The sequence below is a fragment of the Penicillium argentinense genome, assembly GCF_028826775.1.
Source record: "Penicillium argentinense strain IBT 30761 chromosome Unknown utg000009l_segment0_segment0, whole genome shotgun sequence".
Classification (NCBI taxonomy): Eukaryota; Fungi; Ascomycota; class Eurotiomycetes; order Eurotiales; family Aspergillaceae; genus Penicillium; species Penicillium argentinense.
In genome coordinates, this window is record NW_026622668.1 from 4,017,182 (window position 1) to 4,044,102 (window position 26,921).

Consider the following 26,921-nt stretch of genomic DNA (forward strand, 5'->3'; position numbering starts at 1 on the left):
ATGGCAGGATGGTCGATGAAATTAGTTGCGTCGAACTCCCCACCATGGCGAGCCTCGCAAATAACAACATTGACATCTTCCTCGATGAAAGTGTAAAAAGACACAATGGCTGCCAATTGAAGGAATCCAGGAGTCTTCGTATTGGGAGATGGGTTGTTAGGAACGAGTAATAAGCTTCTTTCCACCTCAAGAATGCGTTTGACCAGCAGGTCCTCCGGCAAAAGATTCGAATCAATCCAAATTCTGTGACACGGCCATAGGCTTGGCGATGTCTAAAGTTCCGACTTTCCACGCACCATTTTCCTTTGAATGCTCTCGCAGGAAAGAAGCCATATAGGCAGAGGTGCTACCTTTGCCTTTCGTTCCAGCGACGTGAATGACATTCAGCCAGTCGATGTCTTCGATCTAAGATCCATTAGTACATTCCATATTGCTGTTTTAGGTACGTACAACTATGAATAAGTTCCAATAGACAGTTTTTTCATGCCAGTGACAGGTGCCGAGCCCACCAGAGTTGAAGCATTTGGGGCTATTGGCAAGTTTAAAGACGGCTGAGTCGACGGCGACTTGGAAGGAAATGGCCGACAGTAGCGTTTGAGAAGTTCTACATAGCTGACATTGTCAGATTCTATAGCGCTATCTCAATAAAAGAAACTCGCTTCATCGCCAAAGTTTGGGTCTGGACAAAGCTTCTCGATGTTTTATTGTTGAGAATCATGGCATGAGATCACATGACTCGGAAACAGTAAAGGCTTTACTGTAAAGCTGACCGCTTCCAACGCCGTTCGGCCATACAAAGTTCTGCCAGGCAGTAACAAGCCTATACATAGTCTGAGTTCAATACAATGAGCGGTAGGAGCTCGATATACAGTAGTGTTTAATTTACCGGTTGAGAGTCCTTGAGGGTTGAAAACACGAGTGGCGATGCAGTAATGAACACGTGATGGAACTACGCAGGTCACCTGATGGAACGGAGTCGTTGACCTTCCCCACAACCAATATAGAATTGCTTGGGCTTTTCCCTTGGCATCTAGTGAATTTTTGGGAAAGGATCTGACAGGCTTCTCTGACCTGGTGTTTCTTGGAACTGTAAAAGATCCAGTCATACAACTGCAAGTAAAAATTGAGCTCAAGTCGTCAACGCACCATGGCTCACACAATCCGGTGGGGTATTATGGGTAAGTGTATATATCAACACCCCGGTCAATTGTCATCGAGCTAACGTATAGCTCATAGCCACTGGCTGGATCGCAGAGAGTAAGTCTTGAATCAGGCGACAGCCTTCTAGTCGTTCCAAAGATGTCTCCAATGCATCCGAAACTAACTCACCACAGCATTTGTCCGCGATCTCCTCCGCGATCCCAAGGCCCGCGATGCCGCAGACATCGCGCACCAAGTCGTCGCCGTCGCCTCATCTTCCTCGAAGGACAAAGCTGACAAGTTCATCACGGCCAACGGTATCCCTGCTCCCTGCGCCGCATACGCCACCTATGAGGAACTCGTGGCAGACCCCAACGTCGACGTGGTCTACGTCGCTACGCCCCACTCCCACCACTTCCAGAATGTGATGCTGGTTCTGGAAGCTGGTAAGAATGTTCTTTGCGAGAAGGCTTTCACCGTCAATGCCGCCCAGACGAAGATCCTGTGTGAAACTGCGCGCAAGAAGAACCTTTTCCTGATGGAGGCTGTGTGGACTCGCTATTTCCCGCTCAGTGTGCAGGTACGCCAGCTGATTCAGAATGGTGAGATTGGTGAGGTCCTTCGTACAACGGCCGATACCAGCTTCGGTGATGATGTGGAGGAGAGGTGGGGGACTACTCACCGGATGGTGAATCCTGATCTTGCTGGTGGATGTCTTCTGGATTGTGAGTGTAATTGATTTGCTTGCACATCGTGAGACTTGACACTAACCGCTTCCCTAGTGGGAATCTACTCTCTCACCTGGGTCTTCCAGACTCTCTACCACACGCTGCCCAAGGACCAGAGAAAGGCTCCTACTGTCGTCTCACAAATGACCCCTTACCACGCCACTGGCGCTGACGAGTCCACGACGATTTTGCTGAACTTCCCAACTAGCACTCCCTCCAACGGCCCGCACCCGAAGCATTCGCACGGTGTGGCTATGACCAATCTTCGTGTTGCTGCGGACCCTGACGAGAAAGGTACTACGGGTGCGAATATTCGCATTCAGGGCACCAAGGGTGAAATTCAGGTCTTTGGAAACCCTTTCCGCCCTATGCGGTACCGCATCATCCCCAAGAAGGGTGCTGGTGAGGTTCGCGACGTTGAGTTCCCCATTCCATCAGAGGGTCACGGTATGTTCTGGGAGGCAGATGAGGTGGCGCGTTGCCTGAGAGATGGAAAGTTGGAGAGCGAGGGCCTTCCGTGGGAGGAGAGCATTGTTATTATGGAGGTAATGGATGAAGTGCGAAAGCAGGGTGGTTTGACTTATCCCCAGAAGATTGAGTCAACCGAATATCCGCTGCAGCTGTAGTGTTTGGATATAGCGGTGTATATAGTGATGATTACGAATGAATTATTGCCGGTGAAATGTCTCCAGGTCTACGCGTCTTTTGAACCTACGTCGTTGCTGGCTTATGCCTCTTCGCACTATAGATCTGAACTCTTGCCTGTGACAGTAATTCGGTACCAGAAAAAGTACACCTACTATACATGGCCCCGAGGGACTATTATTCAACGTCTATATGTGAACAGTATACCGGTCTACGCCTCCCATGCGCTCACCAACCAAACCGAAACATAAGAAAAAAAAGGCGAAGCGACACGGAGAACGGCCGGTCATTTGTTCTCAATCCCCCTGTTTGACTTTTGAGGTCCTGGATTATCCACCCAAATTATTTAGTTCTTGTGGAAAACACCGAGCAGACTCTTCCAGACCTGGCCAGGCTCCTGGCTGGCATCAATGCCGCGCCAGATGCCGGTCTTCTTGTAGTAGTCGCAGACGGGGAGGTCTGGGCGTGGTAGGTCGCCAGACGCTTGCTCAGAGTGTCGGCGTTGTCGTCGGACCGTTGGATCAGGGGCTCGCCGGTGACATCGTCAATCATGTCACTCTTGGGTGGGTTGAAGATCTTGTGGTACGAGCGCCCGGAGGCGGGGTGAACCAGACGGCCAGTGATACGGGCCACAAGCAGGGCATCATCGATCTGCAGCTCCACGGCGTGCTGGAGCTTCTGTTGACGGGCCAGAAGCATGTCGTCCAGACGCTCAGCCTGGGCAACAGTGCGAGGGAAACCATCCAGGATGAAACTGTACATCGGGGAATTGCGCGTTAGTCAACTGTTGTCGGATACCGCGGGTTTCGCCGTGAGGGCGAGGAGAATTAATCCATACCCGTTCTTGCACTCAGTGTTGTTGTCCAGTTCGCTCTTGATCATGTTGACCATGATCTCGTCGCTGACGAGGCCACCCTGGTCCATGATCTTCTTGGCCTCCTTACCGAGGTCGGTCTTCTTCGCGACTTGCGACCGCAGCATGTCTCCAGTAGCCTATTCAGGAAACACTCTGGTCAGCAAACAATGCGTCTCTGCAGTGATCGGGACCGACGGCTACTTACCAGGTGGCACACGCAGTACTTTTCCTTGATATTCGGGGCCTGAGTACCCTTGCCTAAAACGACGCGTCAGTGGCCATTGGGCTATTTCAAAGGTCGCAATTGCGTACCGGCACCCGGGGGGCCCATCAGAATGATGCGCATCTGCTCGGTGAGCGACTTGGGCTTGTCGCCATTGACCAGGCGGCTCTCCAGGTCGACAACGCGGGACTCGAGCTTGCTGATGGTGTCCTTCAGACCGGCGACGGTCTCATCTGTGATCGGGGCCATTGTGACGGGAAGGTAGGAGTGGAGAGAAGTCGAGAGACTTGGAGAGGGCAGGGTGGAAGAGGAAGAGGCAGACGGGGAAATGGAGAAATGGACAAATGGAAGGGCAGGAAACCTTGGCGCCCCGAGGTTCGGAACACGGGCGCGGACTACATGCTCTCAGACGCACCGCGGCGCATTGCGAAGAACACCCGCGACGCTCTAGCAGTTGACTTTTATATGCTCCTGTCGACAACATACATTTTAATCCTTTTATCTTCTTTCTTTCTTCCTTCCTTATTTTTTAGTTTCTTTTCTACTTTCAATTGCCATTGTGTTCACTTTGTTTTTCGTCCCAACTACCGTCCCAACAAGGCAAGCCGCTGACTAAGAGCACCAGCCGCATGGCGCAGTGTGGCGCACCCCAAGCTCTCCGAGCATCATCGCACCTGCACTGCGAACCATCCAGTCAAACCCCCAAAGCATCCCCCTTCGTTATCGACCACCGTCCCATTTCTCTCGGTCCTGTTGAGCTCCTCCCCCCATTGAAATCCTCGATTCACCTCTCTCCGCCATGCCTGCCACTACGGCGGACACACTATCCCTCGTCAACCGCTCCGTCACGGTTGCTCCGTTAGTCCTGCTCTCCGTCGCCGATCACTACGGCCGGACTGCCAAGGGAACCCGGAAGCGTGTCGTGGGTGTTTTGCTCGGTGAGAGCTCGGGTGGCAATGTGCGAGTATCCAACAGTTTTGCAGGTAAAACTTCCGATGTCGATACCGCCGCCTAGCTATTGCGGCTAGCTGTTCAGTTGCAATGAAACTAATCATCTCTCTCTGCCACGTATAGTCCCGTTCGAGGAGGATGAGAAGGACCCCTCAGTGTGGTTCCTAGACCACAATTTTGTCGAGTCGATGGGAGACATGTTCAAGAAAATCAATGCTCGTGAGAAGCTGGTCGGCTGGTACCACTCGGGCCCCAAGCTGCGCGCCTCGGATCTGGAGATCAATGAGCTCTTCAAGAAATACACACCAAACCCCTTGCTGGTGATCGTGGATGTCCAGCCGAAGGAAGTGGGCGTTCCGACAGATGCGTACTTTGCGGTGGATGAGATCAAGGATGTGAGTGTTTTCAGCCGGGTTGTGTTCCATGGGTATTTGACGACTAACACGGTCTTGGTCATTTATAGGACGGTACAACGACTTCCAAGACGTTCGTGCACACCCCGTCGATAATCGAAGCCGAGGAGGCAGAGGAGATTGGTGTAGAGCACCTGCTCCGGGATATCAGAGACGTTGCCGTTGGCACTCTTTCTACTCGAATCACTTCACAGCTGCAGTCATTGCAAGGACTGCACCTCCGACTACGCGATATTGGCCAATACCTCCAGAAAGTCCTCGATGGCGAGCTCCCCGTCAACCACGCCATTCTGGGTAACCTCCAGGACGTCTTCAATCTCCTCCCGAACTTGTCCACACCCGCGGCGCAACCGGCCGTCAGTGGCCAGGAGCAGCCTATCGAGAACAGCGAGCTTGCACGGGCCATGAGCGTCAAGACGAACGATCAATTGATGGCCATCTATATCAGCAGTTTGATCCGTGCCATCACAGCTTTCCACGACCTCATCGAGAACAAGATCCAAAACCGCCAGCAGCAGGAGGAAAATGACTCAAAGCGGGAGCAAGAGCTGAGTGCGGCCAAGGAAGAGAAGGATGCTAAGAAGACCACTGGGTCGAACAGCGAGCAGAAGGAGGAGCAGGATGCCTCTGATAAGAGCAAGAAGAAGAGCTAAAATGCTTTTTTCGATTTTATGCTTTGTTAGAGGAATTGATGCCCGTCAGTATGACACGACTCTCAGGAACTGCGTTGCGCAGTGTATAGTACGGATAATCAAGGATATGACATGGTGGCCATTTCGTCCATCCATATCATGAACCAATCGGTTTCTCTCATGTTGTATTGTAGTGCTGGCGGAACCATCCCATAGTGCCATCTGCCGCTTCATTCCGGATTTTAAGATAATGAGACTCTGTTTCGTAAAGGCGGAGCAAATCGACGGGAGTTCTTTCCAGTTCAGCCAGCCCCAGCAGGTCCAATGTCGGTTTCCTCGAATGCTCAGGCTAACTCGGTAAGTTCAAAGGCTTGCGGTGAGAGCAGGTTAATTGAAGACCCTTGTGGCAGGCAGCAACTCGCATACTCCCAAACACTTCCAGCCTTTGCATAACAACATCTCCACTGCCCGCTCGTTTCGATAGGGCGCCATATACCAACATTCCTTCCAATCGTCCAACATCAACCTCCCCACCCAGCACACCAGCCTGCCATCTCCTCCATAGAAACCATCCGTTTGCCATCGCCATGCTCTCCAAAGAGCCCCGGGCACCGAGCAAACAAAATACAAGCGAGAATATGCTTACAGACTGGCGGCGACCCTCTGTCTGTATCACGCGTGAGTGTCCCACCAAAAGGGTAAATAACAGGTTCATCCCGGCCCCCGCGGTCATGCAACGCCGACCTTGACATCGGCATCGAAATTTCATGAGAGTACTGAGGGGACTGGCCGTCCCGTCTCGAGTCTAGATCCTTGAATGCAGAGAGTGCGAAGGTGGGGCACGTACAGTTCCACGAGTGTAGGCGAACTTCGTAGCCCTTGTCTGGTTCTTGCGTAGACGCTGTTTTGGATGGAGCTCCAGCTCCAACTGGGTGGGTGTGCAGTGGGGTGGATGACGCAGATGTCACAAGGAAAATACTTTGTGGTGCTGCAGATTTGGGGTCGAGGGGGTTGTTTGTCGTTTCATGGGTGCGTTCATCTGCAGGCATGGCGTGGTCTAGGCCAAGGACACCTGCGGTGGTGCTTCCTCCTTTGCAAATGAGACGATGCACAAGTCGGCGGTCAAGGATGTCTAATGCTGGGAGGAGGTCGTTTGGAAACAGGCAGTGGAGGGTAAGCACTATGGGCTTCACTTGGGCCAGTTGTGATGGAGGTAGACCCGTGAAGGGATTTATTGATGTCGGAACTCTGGACTGATCTGCTCCAGAGATGGGGATCCCCGTTAATGGAGATTGGAAGCTGGCTAGTTCGGTGATCAGACGATCAACGAAGCTCCTGCTGGTTGGGAGGTTCATTTGGTCGGTGATTCTTGTTGATGTGTGTTGGGGTGGGAGAGGCAATCGCCGAGGCCCCATGTCCTCACCGAGTTCGGCTGCGGGTGACTGTGTACTACGCGCGATAGAAAAGATCAGGAAACGAGACGGACCGTCCTCTTCATGTTTCAATGAGATTAATATTGGTGTGAAAGCTACCAAGGAAACAATTTTAAAATCAGTCCAAAAATAAAATTTAAAAATTTAAAAAAGTTCGAGTCTGAACATCACTATGATATGAAAAATATATACACGGCTACTCCACCCGTCCAGAACAACAATCACAACGACAACCATGTGAAGTATCATGGATACTAAACACTACTCGTAGGAATAGTAAGAAACCCCCATTTCATTGTCTCCTTCCTCCGCTTCACTCCCTTCACCCTCTTCGCCCTTTTCGCCCTCCTCAGTCTCCTCATCCTCCCTGTTCTTCTGGCTCTTCTGGTTCTGCTGGTTCTCTTCTCCTCGTCTTCATCTTCATTGCTTTCCTCCGCATTGGAATCCGGCAACCTTTTCCCAGTAACAAGGTTAAGCACCATTTCGAGGTTCTCATCCAATCTCGTTTTCTGCTCCTTTGCATCATCTGCCAGGCGGTTGCATGGTTTGCCCCGGACGTAAAAGTCCAGTGGGATCCTATATCTGGCTTTTTTTGCCCTTTTGTCGTCTCTGAGCTCCTCAATATACTGTATTCGGAGCCAGCCTATTCTTTGCTGGAATGTATTCTCCAAACTGAGGTTGACCCTTTTTTCAGGCCCCGCTGCCGTAGGAGGGTTTGGCCAAGCTGAAAATTCTGGGGGCTGAATCCCCTCCGGAACGCCGGCCTGCGTTCCCCTGTCCATATATGTTCTGACTGGAGGAGGGGGAGAGGGAGGGGGAGCAGGCGTGTACGTTCTGACCGGGGGAGGAGAAGGGGGTCGAGGAGGGTTCGGAATCCCTTGTTCGTCGACATCCATTGGGTCTGAATCTGTTCTCCGGCCTCTGCTCGAGGAACTAGTAGGATGGTTGCGTGCGGTTTCAGCCGGAGAGTAGGGGCTCGAGCCGTATCCTCCCTGCGACAATTTTGGATTCCAGATTTGCTGGTAGCGGAGCGCCTTCTCTCTGGTTTCGTGGAAGGGCACACGTGTGTAAGAAAAGAGATAAGCATGCTCTTGGTTCTTTTGCAAACCCTTGAAGTCGCTGAAATGAATGGACTTGACTATCTCGTCATCTATCAAGGTCCATTGGCCAGTTCTTCCCTTGACGATGATGGTATAGTGACCCGTCCGGGTATTGGCACCATCATGCAGAATCACAGCGGAGAGTTCGTACTCGACGTCGTACAAGCCATCCTTTTTGATCCCAGGATCGAGCCATTCTTTGGCCAAGGTGAGCTTCTCCGAGAATTCGATAGGACGTTGGACCTTGATTCCTAGATCATTGGTCCGATTGACTTGTACTGCAAGATGCTCCGGGGCACGGATGAGATACGCTTGCTCGACTTTCTTGCCAGAGCATTTCTCGCAAGCAGGAAGAGTGGACTGCTGGGTGAACAGTTCGCTCACAGTGTTCTGGACAATATCGACCAGATCCGATTCACCATAATTGACTACCAACCGGGGCCAGCTCCTAACCTCCTCAGAATCTTCACAAGCACCTTGTCCTTGGCACTGTTGGATCGTGGTCGCCTCGATATCTGTTATCTGCGGCAGGTCATCTGAACTACAAAACAAACCGTGTGGGTTAGCTTCTTCCTGAGCGAGACGAGTTAGGGTTGCCGGGGGAAACGACACTCACTAAACTGCTGGCAGCGCGGCATCAAGTTGGCGATAAATGTCCATGAGGAGTTCCCCCGGATCTTGCTGGCCTTCCATGACGCACTCATTTTCGACGCACCACTCTTCATAAACCTCCTTCCAGAAGATGTCAAACTTCTGGTCCAGTTCGTTCATGCTGGAGTCCCAGTAACTGGCGAGGAAGTTGTGGAGCATACAGATCAGGCATTCCCCTCCGTCAGTGCCTAGCTCGCATAGAAAACTCGGCGGGATATGACGGTCCTTGTACCATCGGGCCCAACGAACAATGGCCGGGGAATGCGCAAGCAGCTGGAAGACCACGTTTCGATAGCACGAGTTGCCGGGATTCTCGAAGCCCACCTGGGTTTGCTCCGCTGTCCACTCATCCCACAACGGCGGGAACGGGCTCTACAGGTTGTCAGAGTGGTCTATCTGCATGAGAATAACGAAGGATCGGCGCTCGATGACCTTTTTTCTTGTCCTTACCCGAAATGAGAGCGCTGTGGCTCGTCTATTGAACCCGCGGTCGCGAGCACCAGCCTGGCGAGCTTCATTCTCGAGCCGCCGGTGCTCTTTGTCTGGCGTGAGACCAACTGCTTCTTGGGGCTTCGAGGTACCACCCAGCTTTGTAAGGCCAGCGAAGCCAGATCCACCGGGATTTGCGGCAGCGTCCTGGGAATAGAAGAGGGAAGAGAAGGCCGCGGAGCCTCCGACATACGAGCCGGCCATGATGGCGGTCTGTCAATGAATTGACTTGGGAGAGGAGCTTTTTCTTCCCAAGAACAGATGGGCCATTTGGGCGGCAAAAGGACGACCTTTTGAAGTATTTCATATCCATCTGTTCAATGTCTCTCAATGAAAACACCATTTTCTTTGTTCATCAAAAAACTACCATTCGAAGCATCGAGTAGCCAGATGAGAGAGGCCCCATTGCCTGGGTTTCTTTCATCGCGAGGTCAAAGGAAATCAGCAGTTCGAGGACAGAGTGGTCGTATGGGATGATGGGATGGTTCAATGCCGGCGACTGCCTTGGAGCGTCGTCAAAGAGAACACCCTGAGCGAAGCTTAAAGCTCTCGTTCGAACTATGTCACTGAGCGCCGGTGGCTTCCTCAGGGTACTACCGTAGAACATAGAAGGATTTACGGAAGAAAATAGACAAAGAGTTGCACACCCGGGACGACATCATGAAAGACCCAAGATCCAAAACTGAAAGGACGAGAGAACGCTTCGATTCAGCACACAGCGTATTCCTCATTGATGGTTGTAGTTGTATATAGCCCGCACGTTCTTTCTTCGGTGCCGGCACTACAAGCGTCCTCCCCAACTGTTGACATCTACTCAACGGCATTTACTGTAGTATACTCCAGTATAGTATATTCCAGTATAGTATATACTGCAGTACACTATAGGACTCCTCGCCACGTTCCGACGCCTCCCCACCTCTATCTCCTCGACCATGAAACAGCTGGGCTGTCATTTTCCTCGACTGGTGGGGGCTGTCAGTCCAAACCGTGGTTTGGCCGTCCCGAGAATGAAGATCAACAGACTCCGCAATGGTCCAGAAGCCCTCACCAGCATCGAGTCTAGAACTTCTTCCCCCCCCCCCCCTCCTCCTTCCTAACGCCCTGAAATGAAGATGGAGGTCTGTGGTTGGCAACGGGCTCCATCTCGTCGAATGTGAGGCATCTACTGTCACAGCACGATCGACGAGGCCACCTACTGCAATGGGCAGGCTAGCACTTCACGAGGCCCATGAGGACGCCATTCCACGGATAGCCCAAGCCTGCGTGGCGCGGACACGACGATGCCCTAAGAGACCTTCCCTGGGTAAGGTAGGGCACGACGTTCACCCTGGTCAACCTTGGTCAACCTTGGTCAACCCTGGTCCCGACCGGCCATTGACTCATGAACCGGTTCCTGGCCTTCGCCCAGCAGGATTTCCCGAACCCAGCGCAGTCTAGACGACTCGTCGCTCTGTTGTTCCCCACAAGGCAGAAGGAGAGGATGTTTCAGGTTGCTCTCTCTCAACTTCCCGGTGGAGCAGAGCCTGACGAATGCTGGCCCGGTCCACGACTGATTGGGCCCTTTCGATCGTGTCGCGAAATCCGGCCGAGTCCCAGGCCGAAGTGCATATCCTACTGCATCGAGCGATCGCTGGTGGTTGCTGCTGAGCCCCTCCTGCCATCCCTGCCACTTTTGCCTTGTATGCCCATTCCTCATCCAGGCGCCGCCGCGGGATACTCTGCTTCGGCCCCGGGAGCCTGTGTTCTACGGACATCGCCCGCAATACATCCAAAACCACGCGGCTGCCCAACCCAAATCATGCTACAGAGAAAAAAAAAAAAAAAAAAAAAAAAAAAAAATTGTAAAAAAGTATGCGTGCGGCTTTTTCCTTGGTCATGATCTCCCTTCTTCCCCCTACAGAGTGACAGCAGCGTTCCTCGCGTCTACCGAAGATCCACCGTTGAGAGAAAGAGAGGGCACTGCCTCGTCAAACGGTTGGGCGCCACTTTTCAGCTCTGCCACCTGGTGAGTCTGATCGAAGTGGAACCCTCCCCTCCCCCGGGCCAGTGCGCTCGTCGGCCCTTCCGAGAAGCCGCGTCTGGTGTGTTGGACATTAGCAGGTTCAAATTTCTCCTAGACCCTGCGCGTTCTTAATGACATCGCGATGGGGAATGGGTCGTCGTCGAACCGCCCGATCCCTGGGTCCTCGGCATTGGTGATCGAAATAGATGAAAAGCGCATGAAACAGCGAGGAAATGAAGTGTCATAAAAAAAACCGGGTCAGCGGTGGATGTGTCGGACATTTAGGGCGATCACTGCGCAATAAATAGAAGAAAGCTGAGAACCCGCAACCAGCTCCTTCGGCCACTTCCACTTATGTCGTTAGTCGCGATGATCCAACGGTGGTCGCCCATCCCCCCCCCCACCACTCGTGCTTGGCCGTTATCTCACGATATCCCTGGGAGCACGATAGCACCAGCTTCGCGTGTGAGAAAGAGTCACTTAAAAAGTGAAAAACTGACAGCGCGACCTTTCGTCTGCCGCCCCGATCCCTGCAGGTTGTCACAAGATGAGCATCGCATGCCCATGCCCACGTCCAGGTCCATGTCCATGGTGTCCAAGCCCTGCTTCGACCTTGGCTAATCCCGGCCAGCTGCTCCACGCGAGCAGCAGCAGTCAACAGAGCAGACGGGATCGTCACGGATCGTCCTCGCTTCGGACCACGCTGGAGCTTTGGGCGCGGCCGTTGCCCCATTTCTCCAAATGCGCCCCATCTGTACAAGCATGAAATCTACGACGCCATCGATGCTGGACGGCACTGGTGCAAACTCCCCCTCCAATCTTCCATTACCTATACCCGTCCCTCCGACCCGCATCGCACCCTTTCACCTGCTCTGTATCCCTTTTCTGAGCGAGTGGACAATAAAGGGGAGACTGGGAAAGCGAACCATCGACTAGACAATATAATGAAGATCGATTGACAGGTGCACGCTGATCGACGCATGGACTAGCCGGGTGTTTCAGGCAACCGAACGGATCGTCCCTGCAACAAGCGGAGCACACCGGAAGAATCGGCGTTTGCTCGTTGCGAGGAACTCGTGTTCGAGCCTGAGGAACCTGCAGACGCTGCGCTGGCGGTATTTTCTTTGCTTTTCTTTTATTTTCGTTTCCTTTTTTTTTTTTTTTTTTTTTTTTTTAATTTGGCGTTCTTTGCTCAGCTGCCGTTGCGCTTGCCCACCGCCACTTTGGGGGGAGCAACGAATGCATTAGGGTGGCTTTGCCCACTTGGGGCTCGTGCCAGGCGTGCAGATGCGTCGATCCAATCACGGAGAATATGGGCGACTGCATTTTCGTCATAGCGCTGACCCTCGTCGTACATCTGTACAGTGGTATACTAACCTAGTACTAATATACATATAGGAGTATACTTGGATACCCTGTATAATGATCATTGTAGTACCTGAGATCGGTAACTAAAGTATCATCGTCCTCATGCGAAGCCAAGCGCAACACCCTTATTACTACTTGGAGTAGTAGTACAGTCAAGAGGAGTACTTATTCTGCGGATGTCGGTCGTGACCCACCGGTCCCTTAATCTGGTGGGAACGCGCCAAAAGGGGCCCCGTCGTTCGACGCCTCCGCTTCAAAGTGCGGTTCGGTAGCATTTCCTTCTTCTGCCCGCCTCCATCAGCTTAGCCTCGGCCTTGCTCGTGTTGCAAAAGCAAGCAGGTCGCCCTTTCTCATTTACCTCAGGTTCGTCCCGTCGGTCGGGAATCCGCCCTGTAATCTCTCCAGCATCGCAATTTCCAACCCTCATTTCCCAGTCTCGCACACCTGGTCTCGCTCCCCTGGGAAGCTGGTGGGGGCGCAACATTCTAGACCCGATCAACGCGTTCCAATTTCACGCGGGCCTGGCCCGCCCCCCAGAATTTCATTGCGACGCCGTGTGACCAGACCGAGAGCGCACCTGCGAACGGCGCGTCGGACGGCGTCGAGCTTAGATCCCTGGCTTCTGGAAGAACGGGATCGCAGTCCGGGGGACGCGATGGAATTGGCATCGCGATGGAATTGGCATCGCGATGGAATCCAAATAGACTCGGTAGCTGAATCTTCAATATCGACATCAAAACAAAAGTCCTTCTTCAGGCACAATCCAGGCCGTCGGGAACCTGGAAAAAAGAGGATCCACCGGGAAAACAAGGCCTTTTTTTTCCCGGGGTTTTTTTTTTTTTTGGCTCATCACTTTTCTGCTGGCTGGACCTGTGTCTCTGCTTGGTCGTTGCTCTGTTGGATGTGATGTGGATTGTTTAGGGGCCCGCCTTGTCCTAGGGCAGCAAGTCAGGGCAGCGAAGCTCCTCCCCCTAGCCCCTTTCGCCCCGAATTACGGTACGGTAACTGGGATATGCAAACAAATGGAGTCGCAGAAAAATCCCCGAGTGGTCGCACGAAACTGAGGCTGCAAACCCGGAGGAGCTCGAAACAGGCAACGCCACGAACAGCGCAAGACCCCAGATCCCGGCAGCGGCAGAGCGGCAGAGCAGTCGACCGGAGGGAGAGGAAGTGGAGCGCCGTTAGCAGCGATCTGGGTCCTGGGTTTTAGTCGCAACGGTATGGCATTAGGGCGGGTTAGCGTCTGGGCCGGCGCTGGCCGTTGTGGACGTTGTGACTGGTCAGTGCGGGCTTTAAAGTGTCCGTTACGCACCCTCATCTCATTTCAGGATGATGCGGGTCCCGAACCGTTCGTCAGGGGGGGGGGGGGGGGGGTTGTCTGTCTGCGTCTTCTGTGGTCACGGTGGTGGTGGTGGTGGTGGTGGTGGTGGTGGTGGTGGTGGGTGAGGTGAAGAAGGGGAATGAATGGTGATGGCGGTAGGAGGTTCTACCCGCCCCTCCTTTCTGTACTTACTGCAGTGGTAGTAGTCTTGCGAGATAGAGTATCGACTAACAGGTAAGCTCTTCGCCTTCCTGGTATCGACTGAAACGAATGATCGAGAGGGGAAGAGGGGTTTGACCGCTCCAGCAGCATCTTTAATTAAACCGGCGCCCTGAGTGGATCGGAGATATTGTGGCTCGTCTGGTTATTTATTATGATTTTTTTTTCTGATTATTTCCCTTTCCATTTCCCTGCCCATCGTACCGTACCATACTAGCAGTACCCTCCTCCACCCGAAGTCTTAGACTCTGGAGAGGTCCATCCCGGCTTTTGGCTGTTATCGATCGTCTAGTTTCATCTTCACGTTCTGGACTTTCCTCTTTGATGCCCTTCTTCTTTTTCTTGTTCTTTTTCTTCTTCTCTTTTTCTTCCTCCTCCTCCCTATCGCCACGGTCGTACTCTTTCCTTTCTCTCTTCGATTCGCTCTTCGGGACATCTTCACGCCTCACTGCTGCTGTTCGTCCACCACGGGTTGGTCTTCCACGGTACCCTCAGCCGCCATTCTGCCCAAACGGCTTTTGCTCTGACCTCACCATTCGTTGCACGAGACCGAGTGTCCGTTTGAGTTTCTGCTCGAGCTCGGAGCATTTTGGGACGTGGATCCCCAGGTGGTGATCATCCGCTGCTGCGTCGCAGACACCCAGTCAACAAACCCTGATATACCTCGACCGGACCTGGCCCTGGTCATCTGGCCTTCTTCGATTCGGTTCACCTTCACTTGTTTGGTGACGCCTTTCTTGTTCTTGGGGATTGATTCTCTACCTGCTAGGATTTCTCGCCAGGAAGGAGCTGCTTTGCTTTCTCTGTGACGCATTACTGTCGTCCCCTCAAATCCACCACTCCTCCTCCTTCCCCTCCAGGAACACCCGGCTTTCCACCCCCGTCGCGCATATGATTGCGTTACAAAATCGGCCTATCTTGCCACCCGCCAAAGTGGATATCTCACTGCTACTGAAGCCCCAAGATGAGGAAGAAGCCACCCCGACTTCGCTCTATCCACCGAGATCCTCTCTCGCGGGGCCGCCTCCCGGGACGCCCGCTCCCATCTTGACGGGCCCAGCGCCGGGTGCAATCCCGCCGTCGTTGATCAAAACAGGTCCGTCCGGGTCGGCGAAACGCCTGCAACCGGCGCATACGGCCGAGTCGCCCGCCAAGAAGCAATCCAAATGGTCTCCCGAGGAAGATGCCTTGATCATTGAGCTGCGTGGCAGCGGCATGAAGTGGGAGGATATCAGCAAGCGACTGCCTGGCCGCAGCGCGATCAGCTGTCGTCTTCACTATCAGAACTACCTGGAACGCCGGAGCGAGTGGGATGAGGATAAGAAGAACAAGTTGGCCCGCTTATATGAACGGTAGGAAACCAGACATCAACCCCAAAGAGGGCACTGGGTCCGCGCAGAAGCTAACGACAGGAGAACAGATTCAAGGCAGAAATGTGGTCCAAGGTGGCGGAGGAAATGGCCATCCCATGGCGGGCGGCCGAAGCCATGCATTGGCAACTGGGGGAACAGGAGATGGCCCGCCGCGCCGGCGTGGTGCCCTTCTCCTTGTCGAGTACCGCCATCGATCCCCCAACCACCAGAACTCGCCGCGCGAGCACCTCTCTGTCCCGGCCGCGCAAGACCTCCCTCTCGCGCGCAATCCCCGGCCATCCCCCGGGCCTACCGCCGCAGCTGCCCTCCCTCGAGGAGCTGACCGCTGGGGTGCCCGCGTACGCACCTCCTGCCCCGCCCCCACCACGAGAGTACTATGGAGTGGGACGGCCACCGGAGATGGGCATCCCCCCACCGGGCCTCATGGGCCCTCATCTGGGAATGCCCCCTCGAACTCTGCCCTAAGATGAGACGACGATCACGCCTGAATGGCTTTCCTTTGTTTTGATACGAATTGCATAGCGCCGGCCGGAGGAATCCGTGATTTGTGGGAGGCTTTGAATAGCATAGAGAATTTTTTTCGCCCCCTCTTTGCGCTGAGATCTTCCTGCTTTTTCGCTTTTTATTTTTCTTCTTCCCCAGGAGAAGGAGCAGCTATCGGCGCAACACCCTCTCCCCTCCTGCGACGGACCCCGTGTTTCATGTTGATAACGATCTTCGAGGCTGGTTCTCGGAACGACAGAAGACGGCACCCCTTTATGGAGCGGGTTTGGGTGTTGCGATGGCCCACCAATTATCCTTTTCATATCCTGATTCGAGAACAACACCACCGGCCTGCGCAATGTCGCGCTCCAGCTCGCCTTCCTCATACAGATGGTAGTAGCGATGGAAGGTCTGCGATTGTTCTTGGTCCGACTTGGCTTTGCGGACCCATGGCACCATGATATCCTGGGGATCACCTTTATCCCAGCCACGACGACTGTCCTTTTGCTCGAGCGCCCAAGCATAGACAAGCAGTTTGCCTCCCGGCTGTGTTTCCGAACCACGACTGAGGGTTCGCAGAATCTCGGCGACGGCCTGAACTCGCCGAGCCGGAGTGGAAAGATGGTGAATCACGGCGATGGAGATTGCAAAGTCAAAAAATGCATCCCGGTGTGGAAGCTCAAGAATATCAGCCACCACGGCTGAATGGGGCTGATGCCGAACTGCAATCCGCGCCAGATTTTCTGATCTGTACGAGTCAGTCCGGATCGAGATTGGAAAGAGAAGAGAAGCTGTGCAGTGATATCATATAAATATATATATATACCTAAAAAATACCACAAAAAAAAAAAAGGGAAATTCTTTGCCAAACCAATACACGAACCACCTATTCTCCGAGAAACGTACCTATCCGAAGCCACGATAAAGACGTCTTTGTTGACCATCAGGTTCTTGCCATTACCACATCCCACATCAAGACCAACAGACCCGGGAGTCAATTCCTGAAGGAAGCGCTCCACGATCGGCCATGGCTGTCATTGTAGCCATAATCAATTAGTCTCGAGCTTGATCGAGCGCTAGTTCCATTTATCCCACACACCTTGTAGCGAGTCGCCGAGAAATGCCCAGCAATTTGCTGGTACACCTCGTGCACGTTCTGTTGTTCGTACGCATCTGCCATTGGGAAGTTGCGGAGTTGAATGGTGGACGTTAGCGCCGTGCGAAGCCAAGCAAGCGAGCACGTGATGAGCCACCTCAACTGTCGCACCTATACAGTACAAGCATATCCGTCGAGACGACGAGGGCTCATAGTGTATTATAATCGGTCGACCAAAGACATGTACTCTCAGCTTTTTCTCCGAACTTATTATATAATTTTCTTTTTGTCCGATTCTCATCAAGGTGCGGTTTGGGATGAGATTGATTCCCGCTATGTGCTGACTAATCCCATCCACTTTGGTGAACCGTCGCCAGCACATTTCAGGAGAGTATCTCGTCTCAAGTGGGAAATGTGAGTACAGTCCCTGTTTCAAGCCGGTGAGGCCCCCTGCTAGCGATGAAAACACAAGATATTGTTCAACCTATCACCTGTCCCCTGCGAGATCTGGGGGTGACCCAGACCGGGGAGATCCCAGAAGGGCAATATCAAGATGTCGAGGATGGATTCTGCGAGAAGTTTAAAACCTGTTGGAAGCTCGCTCCATTCCGACTTGCCTTGCTTCATTGAACATGTTTTCTTTGGCACTGGGCCTCCTCAGTTCCGTCCACAGCATGGTTGCATATCGGCCCTAACCTTTCATCTAGATCGCTCACTCTTAAAACCACACCCGAAAGAGTCTGTTCGACTCTGTCAATATGGCATTCCAGCCTACTCCGAATGATGTTTCCGTCATTATCACAGCCGCGGCTTTGGCCCGTGGCGCCGACGCTGAGCCAAACTTTGTCACTGAGCGTCGTATCACTCCGACCTGGACAGTTATGCAACTCAAGGGAAAGCTTGAGACCATGACTGGCGTGCCACCGGGCAGCCAGCGCTTAAAAGTCAAGGTACCTGGGCGGCCTGAGCAATGGGCCGACGGGGATGATCGGCTCATTGGCGAGTGGGGTCTAGTCAAGGGATCTGAGATCGAGGTATGGTTTGCTTTTCTCTTTCGATCCTTTGCGTCACGTCGATTTCCGAGACTACTGCCAAGCTCTCTGTCCCAGAATATGCGCTAAATATCTTCACGATAGGTTCATGATTCTCGCCCGCCGTCGATGAGGCCTAATTTTACAGATCTCTCTTCCGTTGATAAATATGAGCTGCCCACTGAGACCTATGAGTCTCTACCTAATTCTGTCCTGGCCTGGAAGAAGAATCAAAAACTCGGTCGTTTCGACCCAAATGCTCTTTCGCCCGAGGACGCATTGCGAAAGCAAGTAGAAAAGGATCAAAGCGAGGTTGCTACCAAAGGTATGTTGAGGTTTCTGTTTCGCAAGTCAAATAATTGCCCGTCTCATTGTATTTTGTGCAGAAATTGCCGTTTCCAAACGGGCGATCATCTTGCCTTCGTCTCCGCCGCATATTCGCCGGGGAACTGTTCGATTTGTTGGTCCTGTTCCGACAATTCCTATCTCGGGTCCCGGCCGCGAGTTGGAGCGTAAGGGCGAGCTTCCTATGGAGTTGCAGCCGATCTGGGTTGGTATTGAGCTGGATGAGCCGATGGGAAAGAATAATGGTAGTGTGGGTGGTCAGCGATACTTCGAGTGTCTCGACAAGCGAGGTGCTTTTGTCAAGCCTGAGAAGATTGAAGTGGGAGATTTTCCCCCTCTGGACCTTGAAGATGGCCTGGATGATTTGATGGAGGAGATTTAAATGCGCGATGAGAATTTCACTTTCGGGAAAGTAAAGTAAAAAGGATATATTCGTCGTTGATTTCCTACTTTTCTAATATTGACCCCGCACTCGGGTGCTATCGACAATCATCGTGAAAAAGAAAAGAGATTAAAAGAAAGTACTCCAACGCCGGCACCCTACCCTCATAGAGCCTTCATAGAAGGGGAAAATCGCTGGAATAAGACTAGCAGAATAGGTATCATGACACATCAACACCAACATACTCCGGGCACAACGGCTAAATGGAGGTAATAAGAGCTGATTTATTTATCGGCTTTTTCCTTGCCCTTCGGACGGCCCCTAGCTTTCGTGGGCTTAGCCTGCTTGGTGGTTTTCTCAGAAGGACCAGCGTCGGTTTCAAACTCGCTGTCTTGCATTGGTTTGCCCTCAGCTGAAGGCGACTTGTCGGGTTGGTCGGACTCGTCTGGAACACAGCCTTGCGTGAAGAACAGCCGGGCCTCTTTGTCATATGGATTCGCGAAGCTGTAGTAGTTTCCTGTCGTCCGAAGGGAAGAAAATTAGCTATCATGGAAGCGCTCGAGTTCTCTCAGCAGCTATACTCACCTCGTGGAACCTGGAAGACGCATCCTTTCCCAGCACTGAATTTGACGTCGGAGATATCCACTTGCACCCGGCCATGGCAGACAAAGAATACCATATGCATCTTCTTCGAGTTCTTCGGCCTCTTCACTCCATTTGGCGGAAGCTCAACAACTCCCGATCCAATGAAGGAAGAGCTCAGTAGTTTGGCGAAGCGGAACGAGGACCCCTTGACCTCTCTGGTTTGGATACCAGAAGGGGCATAGGCAACATCTGCGGAAGAGCGCGATTATTATAATTGAATTTTGAACAAGTGGGTAAAAAGGGTGATTCTTACCGATGACCTCTTCCTCTGTGCTGTGGGTTTGAGTCTTATTATCCCACTTGGGCACAATGCCATGAAGGATGCCCTCTTGTTTCTCCCACTCGTCCAAATTGGGATCTTCCTCATCTGATGATTCGTCACGCTTGGGTTTCTTGGACTTGGGCTTCCGGCCAGCACGCTTGTTCTTGGGTTTCTTCTCCGGCTCGAGCTCCTCCGTGCGAATGATCTCCTTGATTGTTGATAACGGGAAGCGGTGCCCTTCAGCAACCTCCCCAGAACCATAGACACAGCGTTCGTTCCGCCAATATGCAAGGGGCCGGACGGAAGCCCGCCCGGAACGGGTATGAGTGTAGGCATTGTCGGCGGGGTTTTCGCGCTTGAGAATATGCAAACTGCGACCTTTCAAGGGACCCGTGCGCTGAGAGTAATTCTCAACAACGCGGTCCAACTCCGGGTCCAGAGGTTCCCGAGGCCGAGATTCGTTGGCTGACACCTTTTGTTTCTTAGCCGGCCTGGGTTCAGACGATGCATCATCAGCAGGGCGTTCGGATTTTTTAGGTCGTCCTCGTCGCCCGGGCCCAGACTGCGGTTTTCCGTCGTTCTCCTTGGTGGGTTTGGTAGCTGGCGCTTTCTTCGTCGACTTAGCCGTCTTCCCGGTCCGAGGCGAGCTCTCTGCAACTGGAACAGGATCGGCTCCGGCTTCGTCCGCCTCTTCGTCACTGAGTTCTGGAAGATCCTCCTCAGGGATCATCGTCTCATCGCCAGCACTGACGCTATCATCAAACCTATCGTCGACTGGCGCAAAGGAGTCCGCATTCTCGTCGCCTTCTGCATCAGAAAACTCGCTAACAATTGATTCGTCCATCATTTTCTGACGCGCATTGTTCTTTTGGTTCTTTGGGCCAGCGTTGGCCGAGCGAGCACTCAAGGGAGCTGGATCTTTTCGCGAATTGCTTTTGGTAGCAGAACGGCCATCGGAGGGGCTGGGCGATAGGTCTTCTTCGGGCTCTGGGGAGGACTGAATTACGGGTGATCTTCGCGAAGATCTTGCTGCACCCTTTGCCGGTGATTGAGACGGTGGCGGCAAAAATGGAGAGCGTGGGTCTTTGGGGGGATTGAGAAAGTCCATGGGACCTGGGGCATTTCCTGTTGGGTCAAACGGGGATAGTTAGCAAGTCTGATATAGACTAGTTCGGACAGGCCAAGTAGGCAAACCTTCATCAATGGACATATCAGAGCCCATGGAGTCCTCATTTTCCGCATCGTCAAAACCGTTCAGTCTCGCCGGTGACTTCTCGGGGGATGAGAATAATCCATCTACTGATTCCATGCCATGTTCATCGCGTCGGCCCTCTTTTAATGTGAGACCAGTGCGCCTAAATAGTACTCCCTGCATCAGTATAGTTCGGGCGCAATCGTCAGCAGGGACCAGCTCACCTTCCCGTGGTTCCCAAATTCGAGTAGTCGAAGTCGCGAGCTTTGCCTGGACCACGAGCCATATTGGCGGAATCGAAGAAGCGACCGGCGATTCAGATTCAGCGGAAAGATGAAGTGAATCTGCGCAATTCAAGGCCAGGTGTGGAGGAGGGGAAGGAGATGAGCGATGCGACGGAATCCAATTTGGGCACGCGCGGGCACGCGCGCTAAGCCGGAACGGTCGACGCGTCTTGTGCGGCATGTCGTGCAGGAGCCCTTGTTCGCTGTTATCCCCGACTCCCTCATATCTTTTCATCACACCCCGACCAGCATGGAAAAAGACGATCTGGGAGTCGAGGCCACGCAGAATTCTCTCTCGTTTATCCCTCGCAGTGTCGACTCGGCCCGGGTGCTCTCAGGCGAGTCCTATGCCTATTACACGCCCTGCCCAACAGCAATCACACCGCACGATAAATCAAATCCAACCAACGGTGCTTCCGAGAGCACACCATGTGTGCTGGGTGTTGACGAAGCCGGTCGCGGCCCAGTCCTGGGTCCCATGGTCTACAGTGCTTTCTACCTGCCAATCGAGCTTCATCACTCCCTCCTCGCCAAAGACCACAGCTTCGACGATAGTAAAGCTCTCACCGCCGCAGTACGCGCCAACCTCATGCACCTTTTGAACACACCGGGTCATGCGCTGTACGAATCGTGCGGGTACGCTATCAAGCTGCTTTCTGCCCGCGATATTTCCTCCGGCATGATGAAACCCGGGACTGCGGTCTACAATCTCAATGCCCAGGCGATGGACGCGACGATCGAAATCATCCGCGGCGTAGTCGAAGAACGAGGGGTGGATGTGCGAGAAGTTTACATCGACACAATTGGCAACCCAGCGACATACCAGCAGAAGCTGGAGCGAATTTTTCCTTCCTTGAAAATCACCGTGGCTAAGAAAGCGGATTCTCTCTACCCGTGCGTGAGTGCTGCTAGTGTAGCGGCTAAAGTAACGCGTGATGTTGCTTTGGAAGTTTTATACGAGTCTGTGCTGCAGGCACAGGCCATTGAGAACGCTCCTACAGTCCCCGAGGGATGGGGTAGCGGTTACCCCTCAGATTCTAAGTGTGTCGGCTGGCTCCGGCGTAACATGGACCCTGTTTTTGGCTGGGGTAATGAGTGCCGCTTCAGTTGGGGTACGGCTAAGGAAATGCTTGAGGTGAAGGGAGGGGCAAGGGTGGACTGGCCGGCTGATGATGAGGATGGAAACGGCATGCTCAGCGAATTCCTCCTAGCATCGGGGCCGGGTAAGGGATCAGGTCAGAATGGCTTGCGTGAATGGTTTGGTCAGAAACAGGCCGAAATTATATGACGACATGGAATCGTCTTGTATTAATAATGAGACTTGAGCAAAGAGAACAACGATGATACTTTAATTAGGCAATGCAGAACAAAGCATGCGAACATAGGAAACACATCTCTTTGCGAGATTCACGTTACCAATACTATTATAAACAAGTTTTGCAAAACCAAAAATTGCAAAGACAAGAACGGGAAAATAAATTTGGGTATCATGGGAGAAGGTAGATGGGCGGGCCGTAAATCACAGGGTAGTGGTCGAAAAGTAGTAGTTGTCCCACAGGTATTCATAGTCCTCCACCACACTACCCACCAAATCCAACAGTGGCTTACCCTTCATTTTGCCAGTAAGACTGTGCAGCCATGTCCTGCTTTATGTCAGCGTTGGGTTTTCCTTTGCTCTAGATTGGGATGATCCGTACTTCGTGATGTTCTCGTAGAACGCGCCCCGCATTAGCCACCAACCCATGGACCATCCGCGTTTCTTCAGCTCCTCCCGTTCAAGTCCGGTAAGGCTGCGGAGGCCTCCAGCAACACGCTCACGGAAATCTCGCTTGGCAAGTTGTCGACAGCCATATTCCATTCCAAAGCCAATCAACCAAGGCCGCCAGCTTCGCTTATCTTTGCTCCATCTCTGCATTGCCAGGGCGTATACGACTGGCCGCAGTATGTACAGAACCTCGGCCAGCTGTCCTTGTCCAGTCACTCGGTGCAAAAGAGTCTTAGGAGGCTTGATATCATCAGCGGTGAGAACTTTCGAGATAAGATAATTCGATACGTCGTTAACGTCCGGAAGCGATGGGAGTGATAACCCAGTGCGAGGCATCGTCCAGCTCAAATCAGATGATCGCTCGCTGATGGGAGACTCCATCCCATTCCAGTCACTTTGGTCTTCTTCTTGTTCCATTGACCTTGGGTCAACTTCTCGCTCAGGGAGTGGGGGGTTGACCAGAGGTCTGGAATTTGTCAACCGAAGCAGAAGTAGGCGGCACACAGCTTTGGCGAATTCAATGAACACGACAACGCGCCACCTGGTCTTTTGGCCACGCCGGCGCGCCGCCATCTCCCACAGCAACTCGGTATATTGAAGCATCTGCAGCGCAAGAGCTACCTGGCGATACAACGAGGAGCGTGAGATCCAATATTTGGTATATCGAGCATGTGGGGTGGGCGTTGGTTTGGGAACGGTGGATGGAAGCTGAGAGACAACTTTGGCTACCAAAGAGTCGTGGTAGAGGGACAAGAGTTGAACACCGGAATGAACTGTCGATTTGGTCAGACGCGCTTCCTCGGGACTTGTGGGCATTTATACTCACCGCATTCTGAAGCAACTTCAGATTCGCGATATCGCCCTAGCAAGAAAGAGGAGCTGGTTTAGCACACATGCTTCACTCGAAACCACTCCGTATCGACGTCGACTCACCAGGGATAATGTAGGTCAATGAACGCAAGGCGGATTCAACCTGCCCAACCGAGCTGGCATTCTTGGTCACGAAGTCCTCGTAGACTGCGAGCCACTTAGATGGTTTCAGCATCTCCGGTGGTATTGGGTTTTGCATGTTCCGTACGGTCTCCATCGTTCAACACGATGCGACTGCGTGCTTGCGGAGAGCGGAGCGTGGCGCATGGAGCGGCCGGGGTGAGGTTAGGGAAGTCACGGGTTGCCAAGACTCACTGGGCCGAGGTCGATGCTTGCGGGCCGTTGTTGGTTCGCGATTGCTGACGTATACATACTACCGACCATGTACTTCTGCCCTTTTATGGTGTGCCCTAGGAAGCGCTTGGTCGGTTACTGATAATAGGGGTTTTACCAAAAAAAGGACCTATTTAGCCATCTGAATATGAATAGAATAGCCTTTGAATGTGTGAAATTGGATCTCTGAGACTGAAACCTGAATTAAACTTCATAAAATATATATTGATGTGCACTAAATATCTTTGGGGTAGGTATCTTTGGATTGATTGTCTTACGGCAATATTTATTTATTAAAATTTTATATTTTAATTTTTTAAATGTTAATTTTTAATATTTTTAATTTTTAATATATATATATATATAATTTTTTTTTGTTTGGAAAGGAGAGCTATGTAACATGATATAATGTGTAACATGGAGATATAATGCTCTTCATTCATCTGCCCAGGTCCAGAGGCCCCCGGGCGCATTGCCTCTCGATAACGCTCCTCGACCTTGTCACGCTCCAACCTGCTTGCAGCTTCGCGATCGGCCTCTAATTCCTGCGTGTCAGGCATATCGGTCCTCCAAAACCCCGGTGGTGTTTGGGGTCTTTGGTGAGTATGTCGATGCCTTCCGTATTGATTGGCGATGACCCTCGCTCTGGCCTCAACCAGGAGACGCTCGCGATCTTGATCGCTTAGCCCCTTTAGGAGATGCCGGTCTTCGCCTATATATTCTTCCAAGAGTCGTTGGTTTTCTGTCTCCGTGGAATTTGTCTGAGGCAATCCACCAAGACGGGCCATGGCACGGAAGCGATCTCCGCAGCATCCAGGACGCGTGCACCCGGAAATACACCTGCGATCATCTTTCTTCCTCACAACCGTGCTGTATGCGTAGTCCAGTCCCTGATTACTGGATGGGTTTATCTTAAAATGAGAAAGGCCTAGTCGATGCAGGGGTCGTGCTCTATACGGTTCATCTTCGGGATGTATCTCGGGGCAGCCTTGGGATTCTGACTCGTCATGTGGTGAAATTCCCGAACGCCGTGTAGATGCACTCGCATGCGATCGAGCCCGATCCGAACGGATGTTCAGATTGCAGGAATCCTGCGGTGATTGGGATTGCAATGGTTCCTCTGTAGGGCCGTGTGGCTGGAGGGAGCCAGATTTTCGATATGCTTTGGCTGTTCGATCAGAACGTGCCGTTGCAGAGCCCTTCGAGGCATTTTTGCTGGTTTGAATCTCGGGACTCCTGTGGCCGTTGCCTTTGGTCATTGGCGACATTTCATGTTGGTCCGCAAGTTTCTGTTTTTTTATGCCAGGCTCCTGGTCAACACGACGATCCATTCGAGCATTCCCATCGACTGGCTGCAAAGCTGACTCTTGCTGGGCCAGTTGATAATCAACTCGATTTCGGTCACCAGGGCTCCAGTTGGCCCTTTGCATTTGGCTTTCACGAGGTTTCTTTCGGTGTGTTGTTCGCTTGGTGGGTGTTTGGACAGCATTGCCGATTGCATCTAGATCCTGGGTGCTTGGAAAATGTTGTCCGATTGAATGAATGGAGTAATGTGATGGGCTCGATGAGATAGGTTCATTCTTAACGGCCACAGGCTGCTCAACAGCTTTGTCTATCGTTTCATGACGGCCGACTGGCAGGACCCGCTTTCTCTTCCGATCTTGTATACTGCCAGTAGGTAAAGGAGGCAGAGTGTCTGAAAATGATTCCGGCGGTGACACTCGACCAGTACCAGAGTTGCTCGGGTCAGAAGCCGATATTTCTGAACAATTACCGAGATCCATAGGTGGACTATTAACTTCCATTTTGACACTGGCCGTTGTCAACGTTGCATGATCTTGATCATGGCTGTGCTGGTCGTTCTCTGAGGTACCGTTCGCACGAGAAGAAGCCACATCCGTACTTGCTGGGTTGGAGCTCAAGCCAGAATTGATTCCTTGCATATGGGTGCCTTCCAATTCGAGGCTTTGAACTTTTCGAAAAGTAACCCGCGTACCATCAAGGACAAGTGTAAACTCATCAAGTTCTAACATTTTGTCCCAACGACGCAGTTTTTTTTTGTGCTGTAGAACCTTAAGTTTGAGGCTGTTCCAACCCTGCACCAGGACCTGTAAGTTGGTATATAGTGCAGTGTATTTAGCCGTGAATGTTTCTTTCATCTGGTCTGTATTTTCCGGATTGACGGCGCAGACAAGCTCGGGCCCGAATTCATCTTCAAGGCGAACAAGTTGTGCGGGAAGCTCCAAGTCTTGAGTATTGGTTTCAAGGTGGCTTAGCTCCTCGCGGAGGGCTCTCACCTGTGACTGTAGCTCTTGAATTCGGGTTTCTGCAGCCTGTTGAGCAACGGTAGAAGCTGCGGCGTTCTGTTCAGCATTGTTTGCTCTTTTCTCGAGGCTGTTGATCTGGGATGCTAGTTCTCGATTTGCTTTGATGAATGACGCTTCACATGTCTCGGCAATAGAGGCATGGAGGTCCTTGAGAATGTCCATGGGGCCTTCCATGATCAGACGACATTCAATCACGAGGAGCGACGCGACAACGCGTTCGACTGGCAAAACGCCCACCGCAAGATACACCGCCTCAATTGTACCCCCATGGGACGTACACAGCAATCCGCGGTCACGTAATGCACGTGATTTCTTATCAAAGAGCGGATCGATAAGAGGCATTTGACGTAGGGTAGCGGAGA

The 26,921-nt window shown here is 52.4% G+C and overlaps 11 protein-coding genes across 11 annotated transcripts; 5 read left to right on the top strand and 6 right to left on the bottom strand.

Moving 5' to 3' along the window:
- Positions 1-1,174: 1,174 nt before the first annotated feature.
- Positions 1,175-2,494, top strand: N7532_009075 (Gfo/Idh/MocA family protein; the record flags this gene model as incomplete). Its single annotated transcript, XM_056621566.1, has 3 exons — positions 1,175-1,178; positions 1,335-1,865; positions 1,923-2,494. The coding sequence occupies 3 exons, from the start codon at positions 1,175-1,177 to the stop codon at positions 2,492-2,494; spliced, it is 1,107 nt and encodes a 368-aa protein (XP_056472372.1).
- A 365-nt stretch (positions 2,495-2,859) lies between these two features.
- On the bottom strand, positions 2,860-3,841 carry adk1 (adenylate kinase ADK1; the record flags this gene model as incomplete). Its single annotated transcript, XM_056621567.1, has 5 exons — positions 2,860-2,972; positions 2,996-3,267; positions 3,352-3,506; positions 3,575-3,627; positions 3,682-3,841. 5 exons carry the CDS (start codon positions 3,839-3,841, stop codon positions 2,860-2,862), a joined length of 753 nt encoding a protein of 250 aa, XP_056472373.1.
- A 550-nt stretch (positions 3,842-4,391) lies between these two features.
- rpn8 (proteasome regulatory particle lid subunit RPN8) lies at positions 4,392-5,609 on the top strand (the record flags this gene model as incomplete). The annotated part of the gene is made up of 3 exons (XM_056621568.1): positions 4,392-4,575; positions 4,667-4,938; positions 5,007-5,609. The coding sequence occupies 3 exons, from the start codon at positions 4,392-4,394 to the stop codon at positions 5,607-5,609; spliced, it is 1,059 nt and encodes a 352-aa protein (XP_056472374.1).
- Positions 5,610-6,109: 500 nt separating this feature from the next.
- On the bottom strand, positions 6,110-6,943 carry N7532_009078 (uncharacterized protein; the record flags this gene model as incomplete). Its single annotated transcript, XM_056621569.1, has 1 exon — positions 6,110-6,943. One exon carries the CDS (start codon positions 6,941-6,943, stop codon positions 6,110-6,112), a length of 834 nt encoding a protein of 277 aa, XP_056472375.1.
- Positions 6,944-7,282: 339 nt separating this feature from the next.
- Positions 7,283-9,465, bottom strand: N7532_009079 (ubiquitin carboxyl-terminal hydrolase; the record flags this gene model as incomplete). Its single annotated transcript, XM_056621570.1, has 4 exons — positions 7,283-7,411; positions 7,816-8,662; positions 8,738-9,144; positions 9,223-9,465. 4 exons carry the CDS (start codon positions 9,463-9,465, stop codon positions 7,283-7,285), a joined length of 1,626 nt encoding a protein of 541 aa, XP_056472376.1.
- A 5,597-nt stretch (positions 9,466-15,062) lies between these two features.
- N7532_009080 (MYB DNA-binding domain protein) lies at positions 15,063-16,009 on the top strand (the record flags this gene model as incomplete). Its single annotated transcript, XM_056621571.1, has 2 exons — positions 15,063-15,523; positions 15,592-16,009. The coding sequence occupies 2 exons, from the start codon at positions 15,063-15,065 to the stop codon at positions 16,007-16,009; spliced, it is 879 nt and encodes a 292-aa protein (XP_056472377.1).
- A 291-nt stretch (positions 16,010-16,300) lies between these two features.
- Positions 16,301-17,207, bottom strand: N7532_009081 (tRNA (carboxymethyluridine(34)-5-O)-methyltransferase; the record flags this gene model as incomplete). Its single annotated transcript, XM_056621572.1, has 3 exons — positions 16,301-16,775; positions 16,934-17,058; positions 17,127-17,207. The coding sequence occupies 3 exons, from the start codon at positions 17,205-17,207 to the stop codon at positions 16,301-16,303; spliced, it is 681 nt and encodes a 226-aa protein (XP_056472378.1).
- Positions 17,208-17,881: 674 nt separating this feature from the next.
- N7532_009082 (TBCB family protein) lies at positions 17,882-18,881 on the top strand (the record flags this gene model as incomplete). The annotated part of the gene is made up of 3 exons (XM_056621573.1): positions 17,882-18,157; positions 18,260-18,479; positions 18,541-18,881. 3 exons carry the CDS (start codon positions 17,882-17,884, stop codon positions 18,879-18,881), a joined length of 837 nt encoding a protein of 278 aa, XP_056472379.1.
- A 284-nt stretch (positions 18,882-19,165) lies between these two features.
- N7532_009083 (Cupin domain protein) lies at positions 19,166-21,266 on the bottom strand (the record flags this gene model as incomplete). The annotated part of the gene is made up of 5 exons (XM_056621574.1): positions 19,166-19,398; positions 19,467-19,715; positions 19,780-20,913; positions 20,983-21,143; positions 21,205-21,266. 5 exons carry the CDS (start codon positions 21,264-21,266, stop codon positions 19,166-19,168), a joined length of 1,839 nt encoding a protein of 612 aa, XP_056472380.1.
- A 248-nt stretch (positions 21,267-21,514) lies between these two features.
- On the top strand, positions 21,515-22,552 carry N7532_009084 (ribonuclease H2 catalytic subunit RNH201; the record flags this gene model as incomplete). Its single annotated transcript, XM_056621575.1, has 1 exon — positions 21,515-22,552. One exon carries the CDS (start codon positions 21,515-21,517, stop codon positions 22,550-22,552), a length of 1,038 nt encoding a protein of 345 aa, XP_056472381.1.
- A 231-nt stretch (positions 22,553-22,783) lies between these two features.
- N7532_009085 (uncharacterized protein) lies at positions 22,784-26,901 on the bottom strand (the record flags this gene model as incomplete). The annotated part of the gene is made up of 5 exons (XM_056621576.1): positions 22,784-22,907; positions 22,962-23,802; positions 23,856-23,891; positions 23,963-24,046; positions 24,720-26,901. The coding sequence occupies 5 exons, from the start codon at positions 26,899-26,901 to the stop codon at positions 22,784-22,786; spliced, it is 3,267 nt and encodes a 1,088-aa protein (XP_056472382.1).
- Positions 26,902-26,921: the final 20 nt, after the last annotated feature.